Source organism: Amblyraja radiata, chromosome 17 (assembly GCF_010909765.2).
Source record: "Amblyraja radiata isolate CabotCenter1 chromosome 17, sAmbRad1.1.pri, whole genome shotgun sequence".
Taxonomy (NCBI): Eukaryota; Metazoa; Chordata; class Chondrichthyes; order Rajiformes; family Rajidae; genus Amblyraja; species Amblyraja radiata.
In genome coordinates, this window is record NC_045972.1 from 13,550,933 (window position 1) to 13,576,361 (window position 25,429).

The following is a 25,429-nucleotide window of genomic DNA, read 5'->3' on the forward strand; positions in this document are numbered from 1 at the left end:
TCATACGCCAGCTAGAAAAAGGGGTATATTGTTCATTCCTGATTTTAAAAGTTTACAACAAATATAATTTGAAGTCAATCAGGGGTGTACTTACTAGCTAGGCTTGTTTCATTTCATTTTAATGTTTTAATTTTCCTCAAGATTTTTGTCATAACATGGTCTGAAGAAGAGTCTCGATCCCAAACGTTCTCTCTAGAGAAGCTGCCTGTCCTGCTGAGTTACTCCAGCATTTTGTGTCTCTCTGTCTTCCATATATTCTTAGATCCATTTGTAACTAATTTATGGGCCAGTGATATTTTTGCAAATTGCAAAAAGAGACAAACTACAAGATGTTTGTTTCAGACGTTAAACAGGATTCATTCCGTTTCAGATTTACATATTTAAGTGTGAATCTCTAGGTTAAGTTCTTGTGCTTTCTTATGTTGGGGAAATGCAGAGTATTTTATTATTGCCTGACTTGCAAGCTGGATGGATTAAAATAGGATCAAAATGTCTGCAAGCTTCACGATCTGTAATTACTGTAATAATTATTCCTCTGCCTTACCTATTTTTAAGTGATGAGGAGACTTGCCATTGTGGAAAACTGCTGCAAAGTATTTTACGTAAAACATTTTGAAAACTCAATAATGGAGCAGCAGGGTTTTATCTCCCATTGGGAGAGAGCTGTTTGTTAAAAATGTGCTTATTTATTGCATCTTACATTTTGTTGCCGTGCTTTTTGGAATTCTTGTGGTGAGCAGATTATTAAAGCCATATTTGAAGCTGCAAATAGTCAGAGGGATAAAAAAAAAAAAGCAGAATATTCTTGCAGATCGGGCACTAATTTTTATTTTATTACGGCTCAACAACTATGAATTCGAAAACCAGGTCAGGTCAGTCATATACCCCAATGTCAACATTAAGTACGTTATAACTAGTCGCTGGCAGGCGATCAAGGTGCTATAATTTAGCTGCTGGTTTCTAATGAAATTCATAAATTATATGAGAGAACCAGCTGGCTGTAGACATTGAATCATAGCAATAGTTTTATTGCCAATAGTTTGTTTTGTTTGCAGTACTAAACATTGTAAAAGCCTATTTAAAAAGATCATTTGCTTACTCGTATAAGAAATGAACTTGGTGGTCTTGAGCTCATGTTCCAAGAAAATGTATTAGAAATTCAAACTGAAGAAGAAAATTGAGGATGTAACTGATATTAGGAGGGACTCACATTATAATTGGACACTATCAAATCCCAATTTCAAAAAGGTCTTTCTGCATTATTAAAATCATACACCATGGATGACAGCATTTGAGTGAAATATAAGTTTGGTATATTAAATCTTACAGTGGCAGCTTACCCTGTTATAATAGACCAGTGTGTTTCCTCTTTTCGTCTTTAGGGAACGGGGGTTCCCCTCTTCGACTATAGATGAGGCTCTCACCAGGGTCTCCTCTATATCCCGTAGCTCCGCTCTCACTCCCCATCCCCTCACTCGTAACAAGGACAGAGTCCCCCTTGTCCTCACCTTCCACCCCACCAGCCGTCACGTACGACAGATAATCCTCCGACATTTTCACCACCTCCAACGGGATCCCACCGCTGGCCACATCTTCCCATCTCCACCTCTTTCGGCTTTCCGCAGAGACTGCTCCCTCCATAACTCCCTGGTCAATTTGTCCCTTCCCAGCCAAACCACCCCCTCCCCTGGTACTTTCCCCTTGCAACCGCAGGAAATGCTACAGTTGACGCTTTACCTCCCACCTTGACTCCATCCAAGGACCCAAGCAGTCTTTCCAGGTGTGGCAGAGGTTCACCTGCACCTCCTCCAACCTCATCTATTGCATCCGCTGCTCTAGGTGTCATCTGCTCTACATCGGTGAGACCAAGGGTAGGCTTGGTGATCGTTTCCCCCAACACCTCCGCTCGGTTCGCACTAACCAACCTGATCTCCCGGTGGCTCAGCACTTCAACTCCCCCACCCATTCCGAATCCGACCTTTCTGTCCTGGGCCTCCTCCATGGCCAGAGTCCACCACAAATTGGAGAAGCAGCACCTCATATTTTGCTTGGGCAGTTTACACCCCAGCCGTATGAACATTGACTTCTCCAAGTTCAGGCAGTCCCAGCTCTCCCACAGCCTACTGTCTCCGCCTCTTCCTTTCTTCTTCCCCCCCCCATTAGTCTGAAGAAGGGTCTGGACCTATTTATTCACCTATTTATTCGCTCCATATATGCTACCTCACCCGTTGAGTTTCTCCAGCATTTTTGTCTACCTTAGTGTGTTTTAATTTATTATATTAAACAAAAAAACTGCAGCACACTAGGTTAAAACGAGAAAAACTTTGTACTCATAAAGTATCCAATGATTTCAGGATATCCCAACAATTTATAGCAAATGTTGTCACTATTGAAATGTAAGATACTTGGCTATCGATCTACGTCCAGCTAGTGCATCCACACAGCAATGTATAGATAATGTTTCATTTGTGATACTGTTTGACTGATTAATATTGCCCAGGAATATTGTGACAGCTCCTTTGCTCTTCCTCAAGATGGTCATGATTTTGTTTATGCCCATCATCATAAGTTCATAAGTGATAGGAGCAGAATTAGGCCATTCAACCCATCAAGTCTACTCTGCTATTCAATCATGGCTGATCTATGATTAGGGCGGCACGGTGGTGCAGTGGTAGAGTTGCTGCCTTACAGCACTTTTAGCCCCAGAGACCCGTGTTTCTAGTTTGAAAGATTGCTCCTTTGTTATTGCTTATACCTCTGACCTGGGGATTGGGCCTGCTAACATCTGACTTTGAGACAAAAATTCTCCCCAAGGAACCACAGCTGGAGAAGATAGTGACACACTATTGTATCTTCTGCGCATGTCCACTTTAGAATAAAGTTGGCACAACCATGAGCATTTTCCATTCAAGACTTGCCTTTTATTTCTACTTCATTATCCCTGTCCATTCTCAGGCATCTTTTTACATGGGTGAATTATATTTAAAACTAATGTGAAAACCCCACACATTTCACTCTGGTTTCTGATATGTTTAGAGATACAGCATAGAAACAGGCCCTTTGGTCCTCCGAGTCCACCCATTCACACTACTTCTGTATAGTCACACTTTCTCACAAAAATACATTAAGAGATATTTTTTTACAGAGGCCAATTAACCAACAAACCCGCGAGTCTTTGGGGTGTGGGCGAAAACCAGAGCACCCAGCGGAAACCCACGCGGTCATAGGGAGAACATGCAAACTCCACACGGACAGCACCCGAGGTCAGGATCGAACCTGGGACTGTGGTGCTGTAAAGGCAGCATTTCTAGTAGGTGCTCCACTCTGCCGGCAGAGATTTCCTCCATATGAATATCAGGAAGACTCTAAGCCATTCTCTTGGATCAGCTTCAGAGTTTGTTTCCGAGCTACTGATTCCATCCTTCTCCCCGACAATTCACAAGCCCATGGTTACATCATGACCCTGAGATGAGCTTTCTGAAGAAGGGTCTGACCCGAAACGACACCCATTCCTTCTCTCCAAAGAAGCTGCCTATCCCGCTGAGTTACTCCAGCTTTTTGTAACTTTCTCCCAATGCATCTACACGATCACCGTCTTCTTGTTCCCAATCATTATATTGCCTGATTCCATTCTTACCCTAGCCTCTGCTGCTAAAATCAACATCTTATTTATTTATCTCTAGACGTGACTATTTTTAGGCCCTCCTGACTGTCTCACCTTGCAACGTCTGCAGACTAAAACTCACCACAAACTCTTCAACCATCATTATTGACTCTGGCCAAAGGCTCTATTTTATGCTTTCATCATTGTTTTTGAAATCATTCCAGCGTCTCAGCACTCCTTGATTCCATAATCTCCTCTAGTCCTTCAATACACTCAGATAATTACATCCCTGTATCTTTGGCCTCCTGAATATTCCCCAAATTTTAATGTCATGGCTTTAGCAGCTGGTCCCTCGGGTGTGAAATGGGCACCTTAACCCTCTCTACTTCTTTCCATTAAGATTCTCTTAAAGCCTACTTCTTCAACCAATCTTCTGAACATTGGTCCAAATATATCTTCAGTGCTGTGCCTTCGATAGCCTTCCTGCATTGAAGGTGCTTTCCAAATACTTTGAAGTGTATGTTCAACTAAACGTTGCTTACCTTAATTTACATGACTTTCTAATTGGCCTTTGACTCGATTCACTTAACACCAATTAGCCTTTGTGATTCAGGAGGAAGGCAGTCCCACCTTAGATGAATACAAAAACAAGGAACTGCAGAAGCTAGTTCACCAAGGAAAGTCACAGAATGTTAGATGTAACTCAGCGGGTCAGGCAGCATTCCTGGAGAACATGGATAGGTGACGTTTCCAGTCAGGACCCTTCCTCAGAGTCGATAGGTGACGCTTTGGCTCAGGACCCTCCCTCAGGCTGTGACCCAACCCAAAACATCACCTATTGAGTCTGAAGCAGGATCCTGACCCAAAACATTATCCATGTTCTCCAGGGATGCTGCCTGACCCATTGCGGCAAATTCATTTCACTTGCACTTTATGTGCAAGTGACAAATAAAACTGATATTGATATATTGACCCATTGAGTTACTCTGGTATTTTGTGTTTTTCCTGAGAATAATATATTTCTGGCATGGTGTAACCTCCCAACATTAAACTTCCTCTGAAAACAGTAATAGGTAATCAATTAATGTATAAGCCACTGGTGATTTAAAAAGGCAGGTGTTCATATAATCTAACCAGTTTACTGCCAAGAATAGAATGAAAGATAACATCACTTCACCCATGTTAAGTATAAACCCAGGGTTAAATTTCATAACAGTCGGTGTTCATTTCTTGTGCTTGATCTGGATTCAAAGTTCAATGACCACCAAGTTAGTTGGCATGGTATCTACTGATAACAGACATTGAGTAGATTGATTAAGTAGATTGGCCTCCTATGAGCCAATGTAATCTCTGTCCGTTAGTACAAGGTCGTAGGCAGCCTTAGCAGTGGTCCGTAAAACCACCACTGAAATATTACCTCAACGCACTGAAAGAGTTTGTATTGTGTGGAGTGAGAAGGAGCAGTACTTGTGTTGAAAGGTGCGGGGGCTTTTTGGTGGTATAGCTTTGCTCCATCAATTTATTACTTCCCCTCTTCAGGTTAACACCTCAGCAGTAGGGTGGCACCTCTGAAGAAGCAGCACTCTCTCAGCCTGGATTGGATTCCATGCTTTGGTCTCTAGTGTGGGGCTTGAATTCATAACCTGCTGCCTCACTCAAGTGTGCTACTCACCGAGCCAAAATGGACACCCTCAGTCACAAAGTCATTGCACATTTGGAGGATCAGTGGACCACAAATGTCTGGTGGTCAATAAGATGTTTGACTTTTAAACAAAATCTTGGTTTCTTTGAATTCTAGATCTTGTGTTTGATGCTTGAATACAACATCATAGACAACAGTGACACACAGCTTCAAATCATTTCCACATTGGAAAGCACAGATGTCGGGAAGAAAATGTACGAGCAGCTATGTGATAGACAAAGGGAGTTGAAAGAGCTGGTAGGTTTTTGACAGATTACTACTTCACTCTTATTTTTACGCGGTAATCTCTCATTTTTCCTATCCTCTATATCAATTGCATCCTGAGATATTAGCTGATAAATTATTCCTCTGCCTGCTGCTTAGCGTTCTTGCAGCATAGAAGTGTAAAATAAAATGCCCTTGACTTCCCAAACTCTATTTGCGGAGGTATGCAATTCCCTCTTGAAGCCTTTCCGAGGAGCTGCACTGTCTGTAATTGTGTATTCAATTACTGGTGGAAAGTCCAGAAGGGCACCTGGTGTGCAAGTGGAAATGATATACTGACACATTTGTTTTAACATCAGTGGGTTGGGCATCAACCAGCAAAACCTAACTCTGTACGTGACACCCGTACAACCGATGCGATGATTCAACTCATTGGCAGTAATAGTGATGTTTTTAATTGTTTAATACCCTCCAGATTTAGCCTCAACTTCAAGCAAGTATAGGATTTCACATTCCCATATCAAGTGGCACGAGTTATATTCTGTAATTGGTAAGGGAGAGAAGTGGGAGGAGATTAATAGTGGACCACAGACAATATTTTAAGTGATGGATTACAGGGCTTCATTCACGTGAAATTCCTATCTTTTGTTGCAGCAGAGGAAGGGAGGACCCACGCGACTAACACTGCCATCAAAATCCACCGTGAGTTGGGATTTAAATTAATATTTTTCTACTTATGATTCTTCTTGTTGGCGGTAATGTACAATCAAAAGCCGCCTATTCTGCTTTGGTAGTTTCTAGATTAGAATTGATGCAGTTTGCCAGTTTCAGCACTAATCTTATTTGAAAGCAAGGATCTTGGAGATCCCTTTGCACAAAATGTTTCATGGTATCTTGGTACACTTGACAATAATAACCTAAACCTGATAAATCATCTGACGTGAATTGGTGAGACTGGATTTGACACCATGTTGCGTCTGCCTTCCATCCAGGTTAAAGTGATCCCATTAGAGTCAAACGCTTCCATTACATGCCTGGCTGGGAAATTTACTGTACTTCAAAACAATCCCAACAGTGTGATCCCTGAAGCCATCCTCACTTGAGGAGAGGTGTTCTTTATTGGAGATGGATGGATTATTGGGAGATCACAGCCACTTCCATTGCAGGGGAAGTGTTGCCTCCGTCTTTATCTGTTGGAGCCAGGGTGATCAATCCAGCATAATTTGGCAGGGGGATGAATAGCGGGTTTTTATCCAGATGTGGAAGCAGGGAAATGGTAGCAATGTTATGGAGGAAGCAACACATCTGGGGAGCACAGATTTGGGGCACGGGAGATGGACTGGAAATCAAAGGAAATCAAAGTCATACAGCATAGAAACAGACCCTTTGGCCCTACTTTTCCATACCAGCCACGATACTCCATCCATACTCTTCCAATTTGGCCCATATCCCTCTCAACCTTGTGTAGGGAGGAAGTGCGGATGCAGGTTTACACCAAAGATAGACTGGAGTGGATCAGGCAGAAACTCTGGAGGAAAGGAATAGGTGACGTTTTGGGTCGAAACCCTTCAGACGGTGAAAAAGCATTTTGTGCCCCTCTAAACCTTCCCTATCCATGTACCTGTCCAAATGTCTGGTAAATGCTGTTGGAGCGCCTGCCTTGACAACCTCCTCTGGTAGCTATTTCCGTATGCCCACCACCCTCTGAAAGTAGTGTTGGCTTCTTATTGTGATGATGGGTGCAAGGGCAACTCTTATGTATTTTACCATTGTAACTCCCTTGTAGACCCCCAGGTGGTTCTGTGTTTGAAGGACCATGTGCGCCCGAGAGTCCCAATAAAATATGCTCCCCGACGGTGTAGCCCAAGTTCATTGTGATGCGAAGGAATGAATGATGCATCACCTACACGTCTGATGCGGCAATTGTTTTGAGGTTGCGTGAGCGATTTATAGAAGGGCTTGTCATTTGAAGTCCATAAATGGTGAGGTTTGATCCAGATTCCTGGTTAAATTGTTTTCCAACCACATGCTATTAGTTTATCACTATATAATCCCAATTTTTAGGCAATTTTGCTATATTCACCCGAAAGATGGAAGGCAGATGCATGGGTTAATAGCTCCATGAGAAGGCAGCATCTCTGAGAGTGCGGTGTTCTTACTACAGTGTATGTAGGTGTCAGGGCAGATTATATACTCAGATCTCTAAAATGACCAGGCTGCATAATCTGCTCCGACTCGGCTGTGACTGCCAGCATTGAGCACAGGCTTCTACGCCGAACAGGAGATTTGGATGACACCATGCAGACGGAAGTTAGATTGTAAAAGTAAATTGACCAAAATACTCTGCTGAAGGAAATGCAGTCAATGTTTTAAAAAGGATATTTGAAATGCATTCATTGCAATGGAATCAAATGTATGGAGTGTTTAGTGCTTGGATGATATTTTTTCTCCATTCTTGGCTCTTAAAATTCCAGTACATAGGAGGATTATTGTAAGGAAATGCACAGTTTAACGTTTGTAGGAAGGGGTGAATCAAAGCTTCAGTTATTTAAATAAAAGAATATTTCCATTTGGGTTGGATCACAAGATGTTGCACACAACAGCACGACTGAATTTGCCCAAAGATAGACACAAAGTGCTGGTGTAACTCAGTGGGTCAGGCAGCATCTCTGAAAGAAAAGGATGGGTGACGTTTTGGGTGGGGACCCTTCTTTAATGTCACCCATCCTTTTTCGTCAGAGATGCTGCCATACTCGCTGACTTACTCCAGCACTCTATGTCTATCTTTGGTATAAGACTGCATCTGCAGTTCTTTGTTTCTTCTCAATTTGCTCAAGCAGTTAAGAGGACCATTTGAAGGAAGTTGTGATAGCTGGTACATGTGGCTTGTGAGGTCACGGAGCAGCTAAATGCAAATGTTCCCAGGTACAGAAAATGGATGGAGCTCAAGTAAAGAAAGACTACTAAAGGTCCTGTCTCACTTTCACGACCTAATTCATGACCTTTTTTACTCGTGGACATTTTTCATCAGGCTAGAAAAATGCCCCGACCTACTTGATGCCACGAGTGCCTACGACTAGCATCATGACCTACCTACGACCTCCTACGATCTTGTGACAACCATGCTGCGAGTATGAGTCAAGGGCAAACTCGGCAGAGGTCGTGAATTAAGTTGTGAAAGTGGAACAGGCTCTTTATTGCCTCGGCTGTAACATCCAACCGGTGTTGGATACCTGGTAGTTGGAATGGGAGTAGTTAGTCAACGTTTCTCACCAACATGTGGATAAGGAGATGTATAATAGAAACCCTTTCACTGGCTTCAGACCTGACGCACTCACTATGCAGTAGAGATGGACTGAGGATCATTTGTGTCTGGGATTCAGCGCCATGCACTGTAGTATAACGACATGATGAGTCGCCAGAATTTGCTTCTCTTTGTTCACCACCACGTTGGATTCAGTAATCATTCTTTGGTTCCTGTTACTTTTTTTTTTCTTTTTCTCTCTGGGCCATTCTCTTCGAGGTTATCACAATCGTTTGAAAAATTGTTTCGCTGTTTGAAGTGAATTCAAAATATTGAAACAGCTGCAGCACACAACCCAATGGTATGAACATTGAATTCTCCTATTTTCGGTAACCTCTAACAAACCTCCTCCCCTTTCTCTTCGACACACCTTGCTTGCCCCCCTCCCCTGTGCCCCACCTCGAGTCGCACAGATTTCTTCCCTCCACCACCAGCTGCATGCTTTCTTCTGGTTTCACAATTCGCAACTTTTCAATCCTTTTATCTCACACTTTTTTTTTCATCTTCGGCCTTTGTCCTATCATCTGCCACATTTAGAGTACTGGGTGCAGTTCTGGTTATCCATTACAGAGAAGATTTGGAGGCTTTGGAGAGAATGTAGAAGAGGTTGACCAGAATGTTTCTGGGATTAGAGGATATTAGCTATAAGGAGGGGTTGGACAAATGTTGATTGTTTCCTCTGGTGTGTGGAGGCTGGAGAGACCTGATAGACGTATATACAATTATGAGAGGTATAGATAAGGTAGACAGTCAGAACCTTTTTTTCCAAGTGGAGGCAGATATGATAGTGGGCTTTAAGAAGCTTTTAGATAGGTACGTGGATATGCAGGAAATGGAGGTATGTGGACCACATGCAGACAGAGCAGATTACTTTAACCTGACGTCATGTTTACATGGTAGACTTTACAGATACAGTGTGGAAACTGGCCCTTCATCCCACTGAGTCCGTGCTGACCGTAGTGATTGACGGGTCCCTTTCAGAATGTCAGGCAGTGACTAGTGGGGTACCGCAAGGCTCTGTGCAGAGACCGCAGCTATTTACAATATACATTAATGATTTAGATGAAAGGATTAAAAGTAACATTAGCAAATTTGCAGATGACACAAAGCTGGGTGGCAGTGTGAACTGTGAGGAGGATGATATGAGGATGCAGGATGACTTGGACTGGATGGGTGAGTGGGCAGATGCATGGCAGATGCAGTTTAATGTGGAGAAATGTGAGTTATCCACTTTGGTGGCAAAAACAGGAAGGCAGATTATTATCTGAATGGTATCAAGTTGGGAAAAGGGGAAGTACAATGAGATCAGGGGGTCCTTGTTCATCCGTCAATTAAAGTAAGCATGCAGGTACAGGCGAATGGCATGTTGGCCTTCATAAGGTATAGGAGCTGAGTATAGTATAGGAGCAAAGAGGTCCTTCTGCAGTTGTACAGGGCCCTAGTCAGACCACACCTGAAGTATTGTGTGCAGTTTTGGTCTCCAAATTTGGGGAAGGACATTGTTGCTGTTGAGGGAATGCAGCGTAGGTTCATGAGGTTAATTCCCGGGATGGCGGGACTGTCATATGTTGATAAAATGGAGTGACTGGGCTTGTATACACTGAAATTTAGAAGGATGAGAGGATATCTTATTGAAACATATAAAGTTAATAAGGGATTGGACACGCTAGAGGTAGGAAACATGTTCCCAATGTTGGGGGAGTCCAGAACCAGGGCCACAGTTTAAGAATAAGGGGTAGGCCATTTAGAACAGAGATAAGGAAAAACTTTTTCACCCAGAGAGTTGTGAATCTGTGTAATTCTCTGCCTCAGAAGGCAATGGATGCTTTCGAGTGGGAGTTAAATAGAGCTCTTAAAGATAGCGGAGTCAGGGGATATGGGGTGAAGGGTGGAACGGGGTACTGATTGTGGATGATCAGCCATGATCACAGTGAATGGTGGTGCTGGCTTGAAGGGCCGAATGGCCTACTCCTGCACCTAGTGTCTATTGACCAGCGATCACCCTGTATAGTAAGTGTTTAAGAAAGAGCCTCACCCGCTGAGTTTCTCTAGCATTTTTGTCTACCCTATGTACTAAGACTATCTTATACATTAGGGGACAATTCACAGAATCTAATTTACTTGCAAATCTGAACGTCTTTGGAATGTGGGAGGAAACCAGAGCACCCAGAGAACACCCATCCGGTCACCGGGATAACGTACAAACTCCGTACGGACAGCACCCATAGTCAAGATCAACCAGGGTCTCTGGCACTGCAAGGGAGTAACTACCGCCATGCTATTGTGTCATCTATTGAGCATGGACATTGTGGGCCGAAGGGCCAGTTGCTGTGCTGCACTGTTATTTGCTCTAACAAGTGCCCAGTTCACAGACTTAAATTTAAAAAAAAAATAAGGATCAATATATTCCTATAAAAAATACCAATCAACGTACTTTCATTTTTGAAAGGTATCTAACTAGGTAAGAAAGTCATACTGTAATATTTTATTTCTGTTTCCAAACCTTATTTTCAACTTTTGCCATTTCAGTTTATGAGCAGAAATGTCGGCAAAGAAGTCAATATTTTTGAGCACGTTAGTTTATTTGTTGATCTCCCTTCAGTCTTCCTCGTTATCCAGATTGTCTGAAGAAGTGTCTTGACATGAAACGTCACCCATTCCTTCACTCCAGAGATGCTGCCTGTCCCGCTGAGTTACTCCAGCTTTTTGTGTCTGTCTTTGGTTTAAACCAACATCTGCAGTTCCTTCCTACACATTCCTCGTTATCCGGTTCTGAATTGTGTTCTATTTTAGAAATGAACAGTTTAAGTTAATGAGGTGAAATTATGACGCAAATTTTTTCTAAGAATGCTCTTTGAATCTTGGAAAGTGCAAGGACAAATTGATAAAAGTGTAAAGATGAACATTATGTGATTCTGGATTTATAAACAGGAACATATAGTACCGAACGGATTATGTTACATCACCCTGAAAGATCATGGCCTAGAAACACGTCTGTACGATGTCCAAAAAATTATTACTGTGCAGAAAAAAAATCACATTAACGCTGCGATAACAAGTTTCATGTTTTTCTTTTTGAGCTTCTTGAAGTAGCTTTCGGGATTTGGTTCATTTATAGGCCCAAGTGTAACATGTGCCTTTAACTTAAAAGAGGGTGTCAAACTAAGGAGAGGATAGAGAGATGTATTGAGCTAATGAGAGAGAGACACAAAAAGCTGGAGTAACTCAGCAGGCCAGGCAGCATCTCATTCCTTCTCACCAGAGATGGAATAGGAATATTTTATTGTCACCTGTGACCAGGCACAGCGAGATTCTTTGCTTGCATACACACACAATGTGTACAGATAGTAGCCACCTACGGCGTTGACAAAGTTACAAAGCACGCCGGCTCCTCCTTTTGTTCTCGCCCCCCCCCAACAGTTCCCCCACCCGGGTCCTCCATTGTTGTTCCCCTCTCCCCTCACGTTGGTCCTCCATGCTCTCATCGACCGCGAGGCATAGCCGCCGCCACGAGGCTTCACCACCGCCGAGGCCCGATCATCGCGAGGCTTCACCGCTGCCTGTCCCGCTGAGTTACTCCAGCTTTTTGTGTCTGTCTTCGGTTTAAACCAGCATCTGCAATTCCTTCCTACACGAGCTAATGATGTTTCCACGAAGAAACAGGAACTAATTTCACTTAAACAAATTACAATCAGCTCAAAATAATGCATGTTTTTGATTAGGGAAAAGTGCATTAGAAGCACACAATCTGCACAGAATGTTTGGAACAATGGAAAAGCAGCAGTCTTTGGGAGTTTAATTAATTGCAATAATTGTTGTCAACTCTAACCTGGACTCAGAACATAGAACAGTACGGTATAGGTGTAAATTGCTCGTTCTAAGCTTCCCCCCCTAGTCTAGTTTCAGTCAAAAACCACTGAATCAACCACTTGATCAACTAATCTTTATTTTAACAAAACACAATTACAGTTCCCACCACTGTACCTAACGATATCTCGCTCAAACAGAGACACTCCAGAAGGTCACGCAGTCCTAAGCGCTCTCAGAAGATCGACACAGGGCCTCATGGCAGCAAACTTTTATATGTCCCCGAACCTCAAGGGGCCGAACCACATGGGGGTGGTCTCTTTAAAATCCAATTACAGATATCGATTAACCCCACACATAACAGACATTTCCCTAACCTAATAATACAGCAGCTAATACATTGTATTCAAACAGGGCTTCTCAAGGAAACAAACATAGCAACATTTACCCTGATCTGCAAGAAAACCAGACAAGATTCAATACCTCATCCAATCAACACCTGGCAAAGTAGAACTCTGCAACATTATTTACAATTATTTGCAAGGTGTATGTCTGGTTTGCAGTCATCCAATCCATTCTATGCATTTTGCACCTGATTGGTAGGGTCTGCAGATGTTCTTATTCTTTTCCTGCAGCTTGTATCTAGGCTCTAGACAAACTGGGATAACTCCGCAGCTTGTCCCAGTTCTGCAGAGAGCAATTCCAAATTGACTAAATCTCTCAGTAGCCCTGAAGCTTTTACCCCATTTTAAAGTCCTAGCCTCTCCAATCTGGCCAGGATTAACATTCCTTCCTTTTTATCATATATCACTGTATCCCTATTACTATTCTGCTCCCTAATATACTGTTACATTCCCGGCCCCAACCACTCTGTGTAAAAAAAACTTGTCAGGTACATTTCTATGAAACTTTACCCCCTCTCACCTTCCAGCAGCTTCTAGTGTTGGACATTTTCACCCTGGGGGGGGGGCCTTTAATAATTTCATTATTCTTCTATCCTCCCCCCAACCTCTGATGTTCAAGAGTAAAACAATGCATTAAATCAATATTTGACTTTATTTCACTTGCTTTTCCTTAATATTTGTTCATCCCAATTTAAAGGAATTTAAATATTGACATTGCTGTTAAACATGGATAAATCAACTATTCATATGATGCCTTGTTTTTAATATAATCTAATGAAATTAGCAAAACAGGCTGGGCAAACAGAATATTTGGTAAGATTACTTAACATTTGTTTTTACTGGAATTAGCTGCAGCTTTATGAAACGAGATACGTGGAAATGAAGACATAACCAAAATGTTTTCCTGTTTGATTTGATGCCAGTTTATATAGATTGAAATTACCCTATTCTAAAATAGTTATAATATTCTATAAGGAAACTGCAATGGTGGTTTAGCTAGGGAATCTCAGGATTACTGACAGTTACAAATATCGAGAATGTTGTCAGGCAGATCCTGTTGACATTAAGAAATTATGTTTAAAAGGATACTAGTGTTCCGTCACTTTTCAAAGATTATTGGGCCTGTCCCACGTAGGCGATTTTCCAGGCGGCGACTGGAACGGTGACTGTCAGAATGGAACACACGCGCACACGCACACACACGCACACCCACATCGCTTCCTTCACCAGCCCGTTATGCAGGCGGGGAACAGGGCAAGCGGGGGTAGTGCTGTCTGAGTGAAATTCACACGGTGCAAAGCCAATGTGATACAGACACACACCGCGATGAACAGGAAGGTTGGCGCTGTAATTAAGATGGTGAAAGCACAGTGTACGGGAAGGGTCACTTCCTTTAAAGATTTACGAGATTGTTGCCAGGACTTGAAGGTCTGAGCTATAGGGAGAGGTTGAGCAGGCTGGGACTATTCCTTGGAGCATAAGAGGACGTGGGGTGATATATAGAGGTGTATAAAGTCATGAGAGGAATAGAGCGGGCAGATGCACAGTCTCTTGCCCCGAGTTGGGGAATTGAGAACCAGAGGACATAAGTTTAAGGAGAAAGGCGAAAGATTTAATAGGAATCTGAGGGGTAACCTTTTCACGTGGGTGTATGGAACGAGCTGACAGAGGAGGTAGTTCAGGCAAGGACCATTGCAACATTTAAGAAACAATTAGACAAGTACATGTATAGGACAGGTTTGGAGGGATATGGGCCAAATGCAGGCAGGTGGGACTAATGTTGATGGGACATGTTGGTCATTGTGGACGTTGGGCTAAAGGGCATGTTTCCACACTGTGTGACTATGACTTGCGGCCGTAAACCTAAAGTGGAATTGCGGAGTAACTTTTAATGTAATCTGCTCTGGGCATCTGGATTGTTCACTCCCGTATGTGTATGGGGCATTTTTGTTTATCCCACACTAATACAGACAGCTCATTCTTTACATGACAGTCATGCCTTAGGATTCTGCATGGAATGCACTTTTTTCTTCATCGAAAAAAATACAAATGTGTGGCCACGGAAATAACCTGAGGACCGAGATGGAGACGAATAACCAGTGTAGATACTAGATGTTGCAGCAACAGCTGATTACCAGCTGATTTTGAGAAATTAAAAGCCAGGAATGCCTTTCGTCCCACAGCTCCTGAGGAATGGGCATGTGCTGGATGACTCATCCTGGTAGCTTAGCCCAGGTGTCATCTTTCATATGTGAGCTTAAACAGGGAGAGCTGACATGTTATACGGCGATGATTGCAGATAAGCACAGTTCTTTCCTCACTTGACGTCTACACTTTTGGAACAGTGAAGAGGCAGCAATCAGAAGGCGTATTTCTGAGTTGTTCAGTCTGACTCGCTGGTTTCATTGCAGCGTTCCCTGGTTATGCTGAGCTCAGGGAACCACGAGGTCTCCTCTCCCCGCCCCAGTGGCCGATTGCAGGTGCATCAGATTGACTCAACATTCCCCTCTTCATTAGCTGACCCTTAGGGATGGGAGGGTCACTTGGTTCCCACTCCAGTTCTGTGGAATCACAAGTTATAGGAGTAGAATTAGGCCATTTGGCCCATCAATTCTACTCCACCATTCAATCATGGCTGATCTCTGCCTCCTAATCCCATTTTCCTGCCTTCACCCCATAATCCTTGACACCCGTTCTAATCAAGAATTTGCCTATCTCTGCCTTAGAAATATCCACTAACTTGGTTCCACTGATTAACTACCCTCTGACTAAAGAAGTTCCTCCTCACCTCCTTTCTAAAAGAGAGCCCTTTAATTCTGAGGCTATGACCTCTGGTCCTAGATTCTCCCACTAGTGGAAACTTCCTTTCCACATACACTCTATGCCTTTAATTATGCTGTAAATTTCAATGAGGTCCCCCCCTCAACCTTCTAAACTCCAACGAGTGGAGGCCCAGTGCTGTTAAACACTCATCATATGCTCACCCACTGATTCCTGAAATTAGGTTCTGAGCTAAAGAGGTCAATGTGGCAACTGCTGGCCCTTCCGCAGCTGGGGCAGGCAGTCGCTTCAGGGCACGTGTGCAGCTCGTTTGTTATGTGGTGTATTATTTCCGCAGCTTCCACAGGGCTTCAGCGATCCACAATGTTCCTTCCCCACTTTGCCGATCATGTGGTGGACGTCCCCGGGTCAGTGGGGATGTTTAGTTTAGATTAGTTTAGTGTAGAGATACAGCATGGAAATAGGCCCTTCGGCCCACTGAGTCCGTACCGACCAGCTACTCCCACACATTGACAGTATCCTAGAAACACTAGGGACACTTCTACATTTATACCAAGCCAATAAACTTACAAACCGGCACGTCTTTGGAGTGTGGGAGGAAACAGAAGATCTCGGAGAAAATCCATGCAGGCCATGGGGAGAACTCTGTACAGACAGGCACCCGTGGTCAGGATCGAACGCGGGTCTCTGGCGCTGTAAGGCAGTATCTCTACCGCTAAGCCACCATGTCGCCCGCTGCAAATGTTCAAGGAGGCTTTCAGCACATCCTTGGCTGACTAAGTCAGCACGGAATAAATCCTCAGCTCAGTTGTGAACCTTCCTATCGCTGTGCTCAGCATGGCACCTTTAGCTGGTCAGCAATATGAGGAGTTCCTCTTGGTTTATGAATGTTTTCTTTATATAATAATAATAATAATAAATTTTATTTATGGGCGCCTTTCAAGAGTCTCAAGGACACCTTACAAAAATTTAGCAGGTAGAGGAAAAACATGTAAGGGGAATGAAATAAATAGTAGAGACATGACTAGTACACAAAGTAAAGACAGAATACAATTCAAAACACAATATGAGGCAATTAATGCACAGATGAAAAGGGAGGGGGATGTGGGGCTAAGGATAGGCAGAGTTGAAGAGATGGGTCTTGAGGCGGGACTGGAAGATGGTGAGGGACACGGAATTGCGGATCAGTTGGGGGAGGGAGTTCCAGAGCCTGGGAGCTGCCCTGGAGAAGGCTCTGTCCCCAAAACTGCGGAGGTTGGACTTGTGGATGTTCTCAATATTCTCTATATTCTCAACTTATAGTAGTATTTTTTTAAATTGCAATCTTATATAGTTGTGCCACAGAGACACAGACCAATTGCATAAGAATGATGTGCGCAATGCATTCTGACTTAGCTATGTCACATATGCGGCTTCAAGGGGCAGATTCTGACTTGTCGGTATAGATGTCACCAATGACCTAATGCACGGTGTCAGGTGATAGCAATAAATCTTCCTGTAACATAGTTAGATAGTATCATCTTTACAATTCCCAGTGCAACACTTTCAATCTGCATGTTAACAAAAGCTTAACTCAACTCAACTCCTGTTGCCTACCTTTCAGCCTACCTTTCATAAATTCCAGTGTCTTTCTGAACTTTACTCTTGCTGGTGGCCTGAGCATTGACACAATGGTGGGACAGCGAGGGCAATTGCAGAGGTGAAGAGAGGAAGCAGTTATTTATTATCTAGCTAGGCACAACTTGGAATTTTAAATATCACTCAAGTTTATTTCCTGTTCATGAATAATTGTATCATTTTCTGCTACCCATGTTATTCAGAGCAAGAACTATAATGTCCACAAGCCTATATTATATTTGATTATATTACACTATATCATATCATACCATGCCATAAATTATATTATATCATGTTACATTATATCATATTATATATTACATTACTACATAATATTACATTATATCATATTACTACATTATATCATAATATGTTATATAAAATTGTTTAGAACATTTTCATTTATTTTAAATGTGTCATAACTACTGACCTGCAGTTGCATTGCAGTTTGTTCAACTCTGATGTCCATTGCTGCACATTTGGGATTTGCACATTCTCCCTGTGACCATGTGGGTTTTCCTCCCACATGGGCTGTTTTATAGTTAGGTTAATAGGCTACTATACATTATCCCTGTTTCGGTGGGAGATAGGGAGGGGTGAGGAGGGGGGGGGGGGGGGGGGGGGGGGGGGGGGGGGCTACTGTGGAAGATGATAGGTCACGGAGAAATAAGTAAGAACATGGGATTGATGGGATTGCTCTGAGAGGTGGCATTGAATTGAAGGGGCCAAATGGTCTTCTAGCCACTTTAATTTCATGTATCTTATGTTTTACGACTGTTGGCAGATCAATTTCCCTCCCGGGATAAATAAAATTCTATCGTTTCGTATCATAGAACAAATGAATGAAAGAGATGCAAGAAAGTAATGATGATAAAGGGAACAGGCCATTGTTAAATTGAACTCATGGACTTCATTCATTTCACCACCAATTTCCATCCTACACTCAAATTCACTTGGACCATCTCGAACACCTCCCTCCCCTTTCTTGAATCACCGTCTCCATCACAGAAGATGGGACTATGTGCTTCCATCATCTGAATCCATTGCCTAAACTAAGGTTGGGTAGTCCAGATTTTATTTTGTGTTGCTGAAATGGATCTACTGCGTGCATGATCAGCCAGTTCGTGAGGGCAGGAACAAGGCAGATTATTATCTGAATGGTGTCAGATTAGTAAAAGAGGAGGTGCAACAAAACCTGGGTGTCCTTGTACATCAGTCACCGAAAGTAGGCATGCAGGTACAGCAGGCAGTGAAGAAAGCTAATGGCATGTTGGCCTTCATTGCGAGAGGATTTGAGTTTAGGAACAAGGAGGTCCTAATGCAGTTGTACAGGGCCCTGGTAAGAGCACACCTGGAGTATTGGGTGCAATTTTGGTCTCCTAATTTGAGGAAGGACGTTTTTGCTATTGAGGGAGTACAGCGTGGGTTCACCAGGTTAATTCTCGGGATGGCGGGACTGACATCTGATGAAAGAATGGGTCGTCGTGGCTTGTATTCACTGGAATTTAGAAGGATGAGAGGGAATCTTATAGAAACATTTCAAATTCTTAATTGGACAGGCTAGATGTGGGATACATGTTCCTGATGTTGGGGGAGTCAATAATCAGGGGTCACCGTTGAAGAATAAAGGGTAGGCCATTGAGGACTGAGATGAGGAAAATCTTCTTCACCCAGATAGTTGTGAATCTGTGGAATTATCTGCTACAAATGGCAGTGGAGGCCAATTCACTGGATATTTTCAAGAAAGAGTTAGATCTAGCTCTTAGAGCTGAAGGAATCAAGGGATATGGGGAAAAAGCAGGAACGGGGTACTGATTTTAGATAATCAGCCATGATCATATTGAATGGCGGTGCTGGCTCGAAGGGCCGAATGCACCTATTTTTCTATGCTTCGATGTTTCTATTATCTGACTACAGTCTTGACCTTAAATTTTCTGATCTAATAGTAGATATTCTAGCTGTTGGTTATGCCACAGCATTAACATTTGTAATTACCTTCAGTAACTTGGGTCAAGCTTCAGTGCAAAGTCTTGCATGTGTGATTTATGCCAGCACTGTGGTGGAATACATGGTTACAGTGGTTACAATGGTACTTTATTTCTCACATAAGGTACGGTGAAATTGTAACCATTGTTGGTACAAGGTTCAGTGAAATTACTTTTTGTATGCAGTTCAGTACAAGTGTCACTATACATAAGCTCTTAGATAATCATCTCAGATGCAGTACAAGTGTCTAGAAGCCGTACACTGAGATAGTAGACAGAGTCGTCAGATTTGGCACCATTTTCAAGTCCCAGTTTGTAAGTGCAGGCTTCTTGACCTGACCATGAAGGTCTGTTGTCCTGTGGTCCACGCGCTCGGCCTCTTGGAGCGGCGCCCGGTTCCAACAAACCTTCCACCACCAAAGTGCCATCTTTCACAAGAGCAATTGCACCTCTGTGAGAAGGACATTAAAGATACACTGGTATTATTTACTGAATAACAAGGAAACCTTTTATTTCTGTTCTGGACAATATAAATCACCAACCAACAGTGAAATGATCTCTTCCAAAATATATTTAATTTGTCCCAATCACAAAGTTATGAAGGGCACCGCGATATACATCTTTCCTTTTATTATTTTTTCTTGATACAACAGCACATCAGCTAATGGTGATTTTTCCTGGGAAAGATACACTTTGTCAATTAATTCAATATGAACATATCACATCGGTTGCTGTTTCTGGGGATTGTAACACTGGTACAAATGCATTTGTGTTACTAATCAGTATGTGTTGAATGAAAATCAGTTGGAGCTCGGAGCTGAAAAGTAACTTTATTAGTTGTTTCCTTCACGTTGTAAAGCTGCTCACGGCTTGATTTCTCTGTGAGTGATTGCTAGAATCTTATTGGGAGTGACTTAACATGCATACAGATGTGAATTTTGTTGACATATTTTATCAGGCACACATTTATTTTACTTTTCCCCTGATTATTCTTTCAGGACGCAGACCTAGCCAGACTTCTCAGCTCAGGGTCTTTCGGAAATCTGGAAAACCTCAGCCTGGCCTTTACTAATGTAACGAGTGCCTGTGCAGAGCAGTTAATCAAACTGCCGTCGCTCAAGCAGTTGAACCTATGGTCCACCCAGGTGAGCAACGTGTTTATCCTCACCATGATGGCTTCTGTAGGAAACTATTCGCCTTTGTTTAGAGAACATGTTGCGGCAGTGAGTATTATAGCTGATCTTTACTGCTTTGGTACATACGATGAGCTGAACTACAGAGGGTGAATGCAGAATGACAACTATTGACAGCAAAGATTGACTCAAAGTGCTGGAGTAACTCAGTGGGAGAGGCAGCATCTCTCGAGAAAAGGAATGGGTGGCGTTTCGGGTCAAAGAACTGTCTCGACCCAAAACGTCACCCATTACTTCTCTCCAGCGATGCTGCCTCTCCCACTGAGTTATTCCAGCATTTTGTGTCTATCTTCGGTGTAACCCGGCATCTGCAGTTCCTCCCCACACATACTATTGACAGTAAGTGTCATTGAAGGGCCCCAACCTGAAACGTCACCTATCCATGCTCTCCACAGATGCTGCCTGACCTGTGGGTTAATCCAGCACTTTGTGTCCTTTTGTGTATCAACCATCATTGGCAGTTCTTTGTTCCCACATGTTAGTGTTGTTCATGTTTAATATATTAAAGTAAACCATTAGGCACGAGGATAACATAGAGTGAGACCACATTGGCCACTCTCTGGTCGCCCTTCTCCTTGTCTTTTCATTATAATGATCATAAATATTTGAGATTTCCAGAACTGTAGAGATGGCGTTTAGATTTCTGGGACCATGTTTTGTTTAGTTTAGAGATACAGCGCGGAAACAGGCCCTTCGGCCCATCGAGTCTGCACCGACCCGCGATCCCCGAACATTAACACTACACTACACTATACACACTAGGGACAACTTACATTCATACCAAGCCGTCTTTGGGGTGTGGGAGGAATCCGAAGATCTCGGAGAAAACCCACGGGGAGAACGTACAAACTCCGTACAGACAGCACCCGCAGTCGGGATCGAACCCGGGTCTCCGGCGCTGCAAGGCAGCTACTCTACCGCTGCGCCACTGTGCCGGATGTGTTGATGATGTTGACGGAGGTTGTGTCTTTATTATAGTTTGGAGACGCAGGGTTGCGGGTTCTTTCCGAACACCTCACATCACTGCAAGTCCTGAACCTTTGTGAGACGCCAGTCACAGATGCAGGTCTCCTGGCACTCAGCTGTGAGTATAACAAGCCTTCATGCCAACTGTTTCCTATAACAGAACCTTGCACATCAGAAATCAAAATCTTTGTTGGATCAGTGATTTGGAAATTCCAAACTAAAACCCAATGAAAACCTCGTTTTTATTCAATTTTTGCCAATCATCCGTTGGCACGATACCTTCCCTACTTGAAAGTAAACGGGTGATGGTGAGTCATCTTGTTCACCGCTGCTGGTTAAACACTGGTTAAGGGATGTTGGCTTCCGAGTCCTCGGAGGTATATAAAGTTATGAGACACGGATGGAGTAGGCCGTCAAACCTTTTTTCCCAGGATGGAAATATCAATAACTAACGGGCATAGCTTTAAGGTGAGAGGGGCAAGTTTAGGAGATATTGCCATGAACAGGCTTTGAAGGGTCACACTACTCAAGCAACTGCAAACTAATTGACCCTTAATCTTCTAAAATACAGGCAATATAATCTTAATCGATAAAATCTATCCTTGTAAATTTACAGTAGAATGTGGGTATCATTCCAGCAGTTCTTGCAATGCCGTTAGTTTATCCTCATCTGCCCATGCCTGATCACAATAACATGGAAACATGGAAAATAGGTGCAGGAGTAGGCCATTCAACCCTTCGAGCCAGCACCACCATTCAATATGATCATGGCTGATCATCCAAAATCTGTACCCCGTTCCAGCTTTTTCTACATATCACCTGAATAACCCAGGTGTGGTTTAGTTAAATATGAATATCTGCAGCATGACTTCTACTCTTTTTATACTCAGATTCTGCACTGGAGTGTTGTAATTTTATATTTAAACATTTCTCACGATCTACGTGAAACCTGTCCACAGCTTGCGGCTTTTCACTATTTAGAAAGTGCTATGATTTTCTTTTGTCCACGTCACATAACCCCCTAACTGCCTGCATTGAAATCTGTCTGCCACAGCTTGTGAGCTTCTTTGTCTGTGGATAATACAGAGCTGCAGTGTCAACCACATGAGGGACATGGTGCATGTTCACGCCACATGCTAAGTTCCCTAGTTCATCTGCGCTGCTGTGGAATGTGCCGGAAAGCAGCCAAATGATATCCAGCAGGGATGAGAAAGCTAAAACGGGAACCACAAACGAGTTCCCGCTCTCATCTCGTATTGCCTGTTTAGGGGAGGAGGTCAGAGATCCAATCACCAACTGTGGCCCTCTCCGAGGATGAAATTAAATTGGAGACAGTAACTCTCTTGTTCTTGTCTGGCCATAACACCCCAATACAAGAAGGAACCTGTACCTAGAATCCACCGATCAATGGGAAATAAATGAAGTACGAATAATTCCTTGCTGGTGAAAAGGTTGATGGATGACAAAGCTTTCAAACTCAATAAATTCTAAATTAGCCACTGTAGCTTTATAGTCATAGAGTTGTACAGCACAGAACCAGGCCCTTCAGCCCACAATACCATGCCAACCTTTTTGCTCTGTATTAATGCCCACATAAGCCTGGTATCCTTCTATACTTTTCCAATTTCAGTATCTGGCTGAATATCTGTTAAATATAGTGATTGTATCTGATTCCATCACCTCCAATGCACGTGAACTCCAGATATCAATCACTCACTGTGCAATAAAATCGTTCCCCTCAATCCACTTTAAAACTCGCTGTTCCAGGTGTCAACTGCTCTACATCAGTGAGACCAAGCGCAGGCTTGGCGATCGCTTTGACCAATACCTCCGCTCAGTTCGCAATAACCAACCTGATCTCCCGGTGGCTCAGCACTTCAACTCCCTATCCCATTCAGATCGACCTTTCTGTCCTGGGCCTCCTCCATGGCCAGAGCGAGTCCCACCGCAAATTGGAGGAACAGCACATCATATTTCGCTTGGGTAGTTTACACCCCAGCGGTATGAACATTGACTTCTCCAATTTCAGATAGTCCTTGCTTTCTCCCTCCTTCCAATCCCCTTCCCAGCTCTCCCACAGCCTACTGTCTCCACTTCTTCCTCCCCCCCCCCCGACATCAGTCTGAAGAAGGGTCTCGACCCGAAACGTCGTCTATTCCTTCGCTCCATAGATGCTGCCTCGATCGCTGAGTTTCCCCAGCTTTTTTTGTCTTCCTTTAAAACTCCTCTCTCACACTTAAAAATCTATGCTCTCTTGTGTTTGATACCCCAGACATGGGCAAAAATTCTGACTATCAACTCCATGCCACCGATGATTTATACTTTATACCTAAGCTCCTCCACTTCAGCAGACAAGCCAAGATGATCAAATCTCTCCCCATAACTAAAATCCTCAAATCCAGGCACAGCCTGATGAATCTCCCCTGCACTCTTTCTTGCACAAACATATCCTGTGGCAGCCAGAAATAGACACAATACTCCCAGTGTGGTCTCTTTAGACTTTAGAGATACAGTGCGGAAACAGGCCCTTCGGCCCACCAAGGCCAGCGATCACCCCGTACACTAGCATTGTCCTACGCACTGGGGATAGTTTACAATTTTTTCTGAAACCAATTAACCTACGACTTTGGAGTGTGGGAGGCAACTGGAGCAGCCAGAGAAAATTCACGTGGTCACAGATTACAAACTCTGTGCAGACAGCACCCGTAGTCAGGATCAAACCCGGGTCTCCAGCGCTATACGGCTGCAACTCTACTGCTATTGTGCTGCCCAAAGTCTCATTGGTGTTCTGTAAAGTTGCAATATAACAGGTACATAAGTTTCGCAGTCTATGCCCCAGCCTATGAAGGCAAACATCCCATGTGGCTTTGTCAGGGCCTTATGTTCAAATGGTAACCTTTCGGGGAACTATGGACATGAATGCTAAGTCCCACTGTTCTTCAACATTCCTCTATTTACTGTACACATCCTATCCTGATTTGACGTCCCAAAATATACCACCTTGCACCTCTTAGGATTAATTTCCATCCACCATGCCTCTGCTCAGATTTCCATCATATCTGTACTTAGCCTTAGACAACCTTCACTATTCACAATACCGCTAACATTCGTGTCATCCACAGACTGATCACACATCTTACATTCACATCCGAGCCATTGATATAGAATCACAAATTACAACGGTCCCTACACCAAAGCCCGTGGTATATCAGTGGTCATGGACCTTCAATCAGAAAAGCATTCTCTCCCTCCTACCATTTTGTACCATTGGATCCAAATAGAAATGTTGGATCCAATTAGTCAACTCGACTTGGATCCCATGTACCTTAACCTTTGTAGGGCGGCTTATATTATTGGAGCTTGTCAAATGCTAGACAACATATATCACCCTGAAGAAGGGTCTGAAGAAAGGTCTCGACCCAAAATGTCACCCATTCCTTCTCTCCAGAGATGCTGCCTGTCCCGCTGAGTTACTCCAGCTTTTTGTGTCTACTTCGGATTAAAGCAGCATCTGCAGTTCCTTCTTAAACATGTATCAATCACCCTGTCTTCATTGATCATCTCACACGGAGGATGTTGGGTATATGGAGCAAGCTGCTGGAGGAGGTAGTTGAGTCAGGTACTATGGCATTGTTTAAGAATCATTTAGACCGGTACACGGGTAGGAGAGGTTTAGAGGGATATGAGCCAAATGCAGGCAGGTGGGACTAGTGTAGATGGGGCATCTTGATCGGCATGGACAAGATGGGTCGAAGGGCCAGTTTCCATGCTGTATGACTCTATCACTCTGATCGTAGTTACCTCTACAAAAAGGAACTCAATCAGATTCATGGGATGAGTTTTGTATTTTTAAGGTGTTTGT

General features: G+C 43.2%; 1 protein-coding gene across 2 annotated transcripts in view; it reads left to right on the top strand.

The window, feature by feature from the left end:
* LOC116982514 (c-Maf inducing protein) overlaps nucleotides 1-25,429 on the top strand; it is a 235,880-nt gene that overhangs the window by 206,760 nt on the left and 3,691 nt on the right. For both annotated transcript variants that reach the window (XM_033035765.1, XM_033035764.1), the window contains exons 16-19: nucleotides 5,403-5,543; nucleotides 6,165-6,212; nucleotides 20,407-20,553; nucleotides 21,580-21,685. In XM_033035765.1, the coding sequence (XP_032891656.1) occupies nucleotides 5,403-5,543; nucleotides 6,165-6,212; nucleotides 20,407-20,553; nucleotides 21,580-21,685 (442 nt within the window). The remainder of the gene's footprint in view (nucleotides 1-5,402; nucleotides 5,544-6,164; nucleotides 6,213-20,406; nucleotides 20,554-21,579; nucleotides 21,686-25,429) is intronic.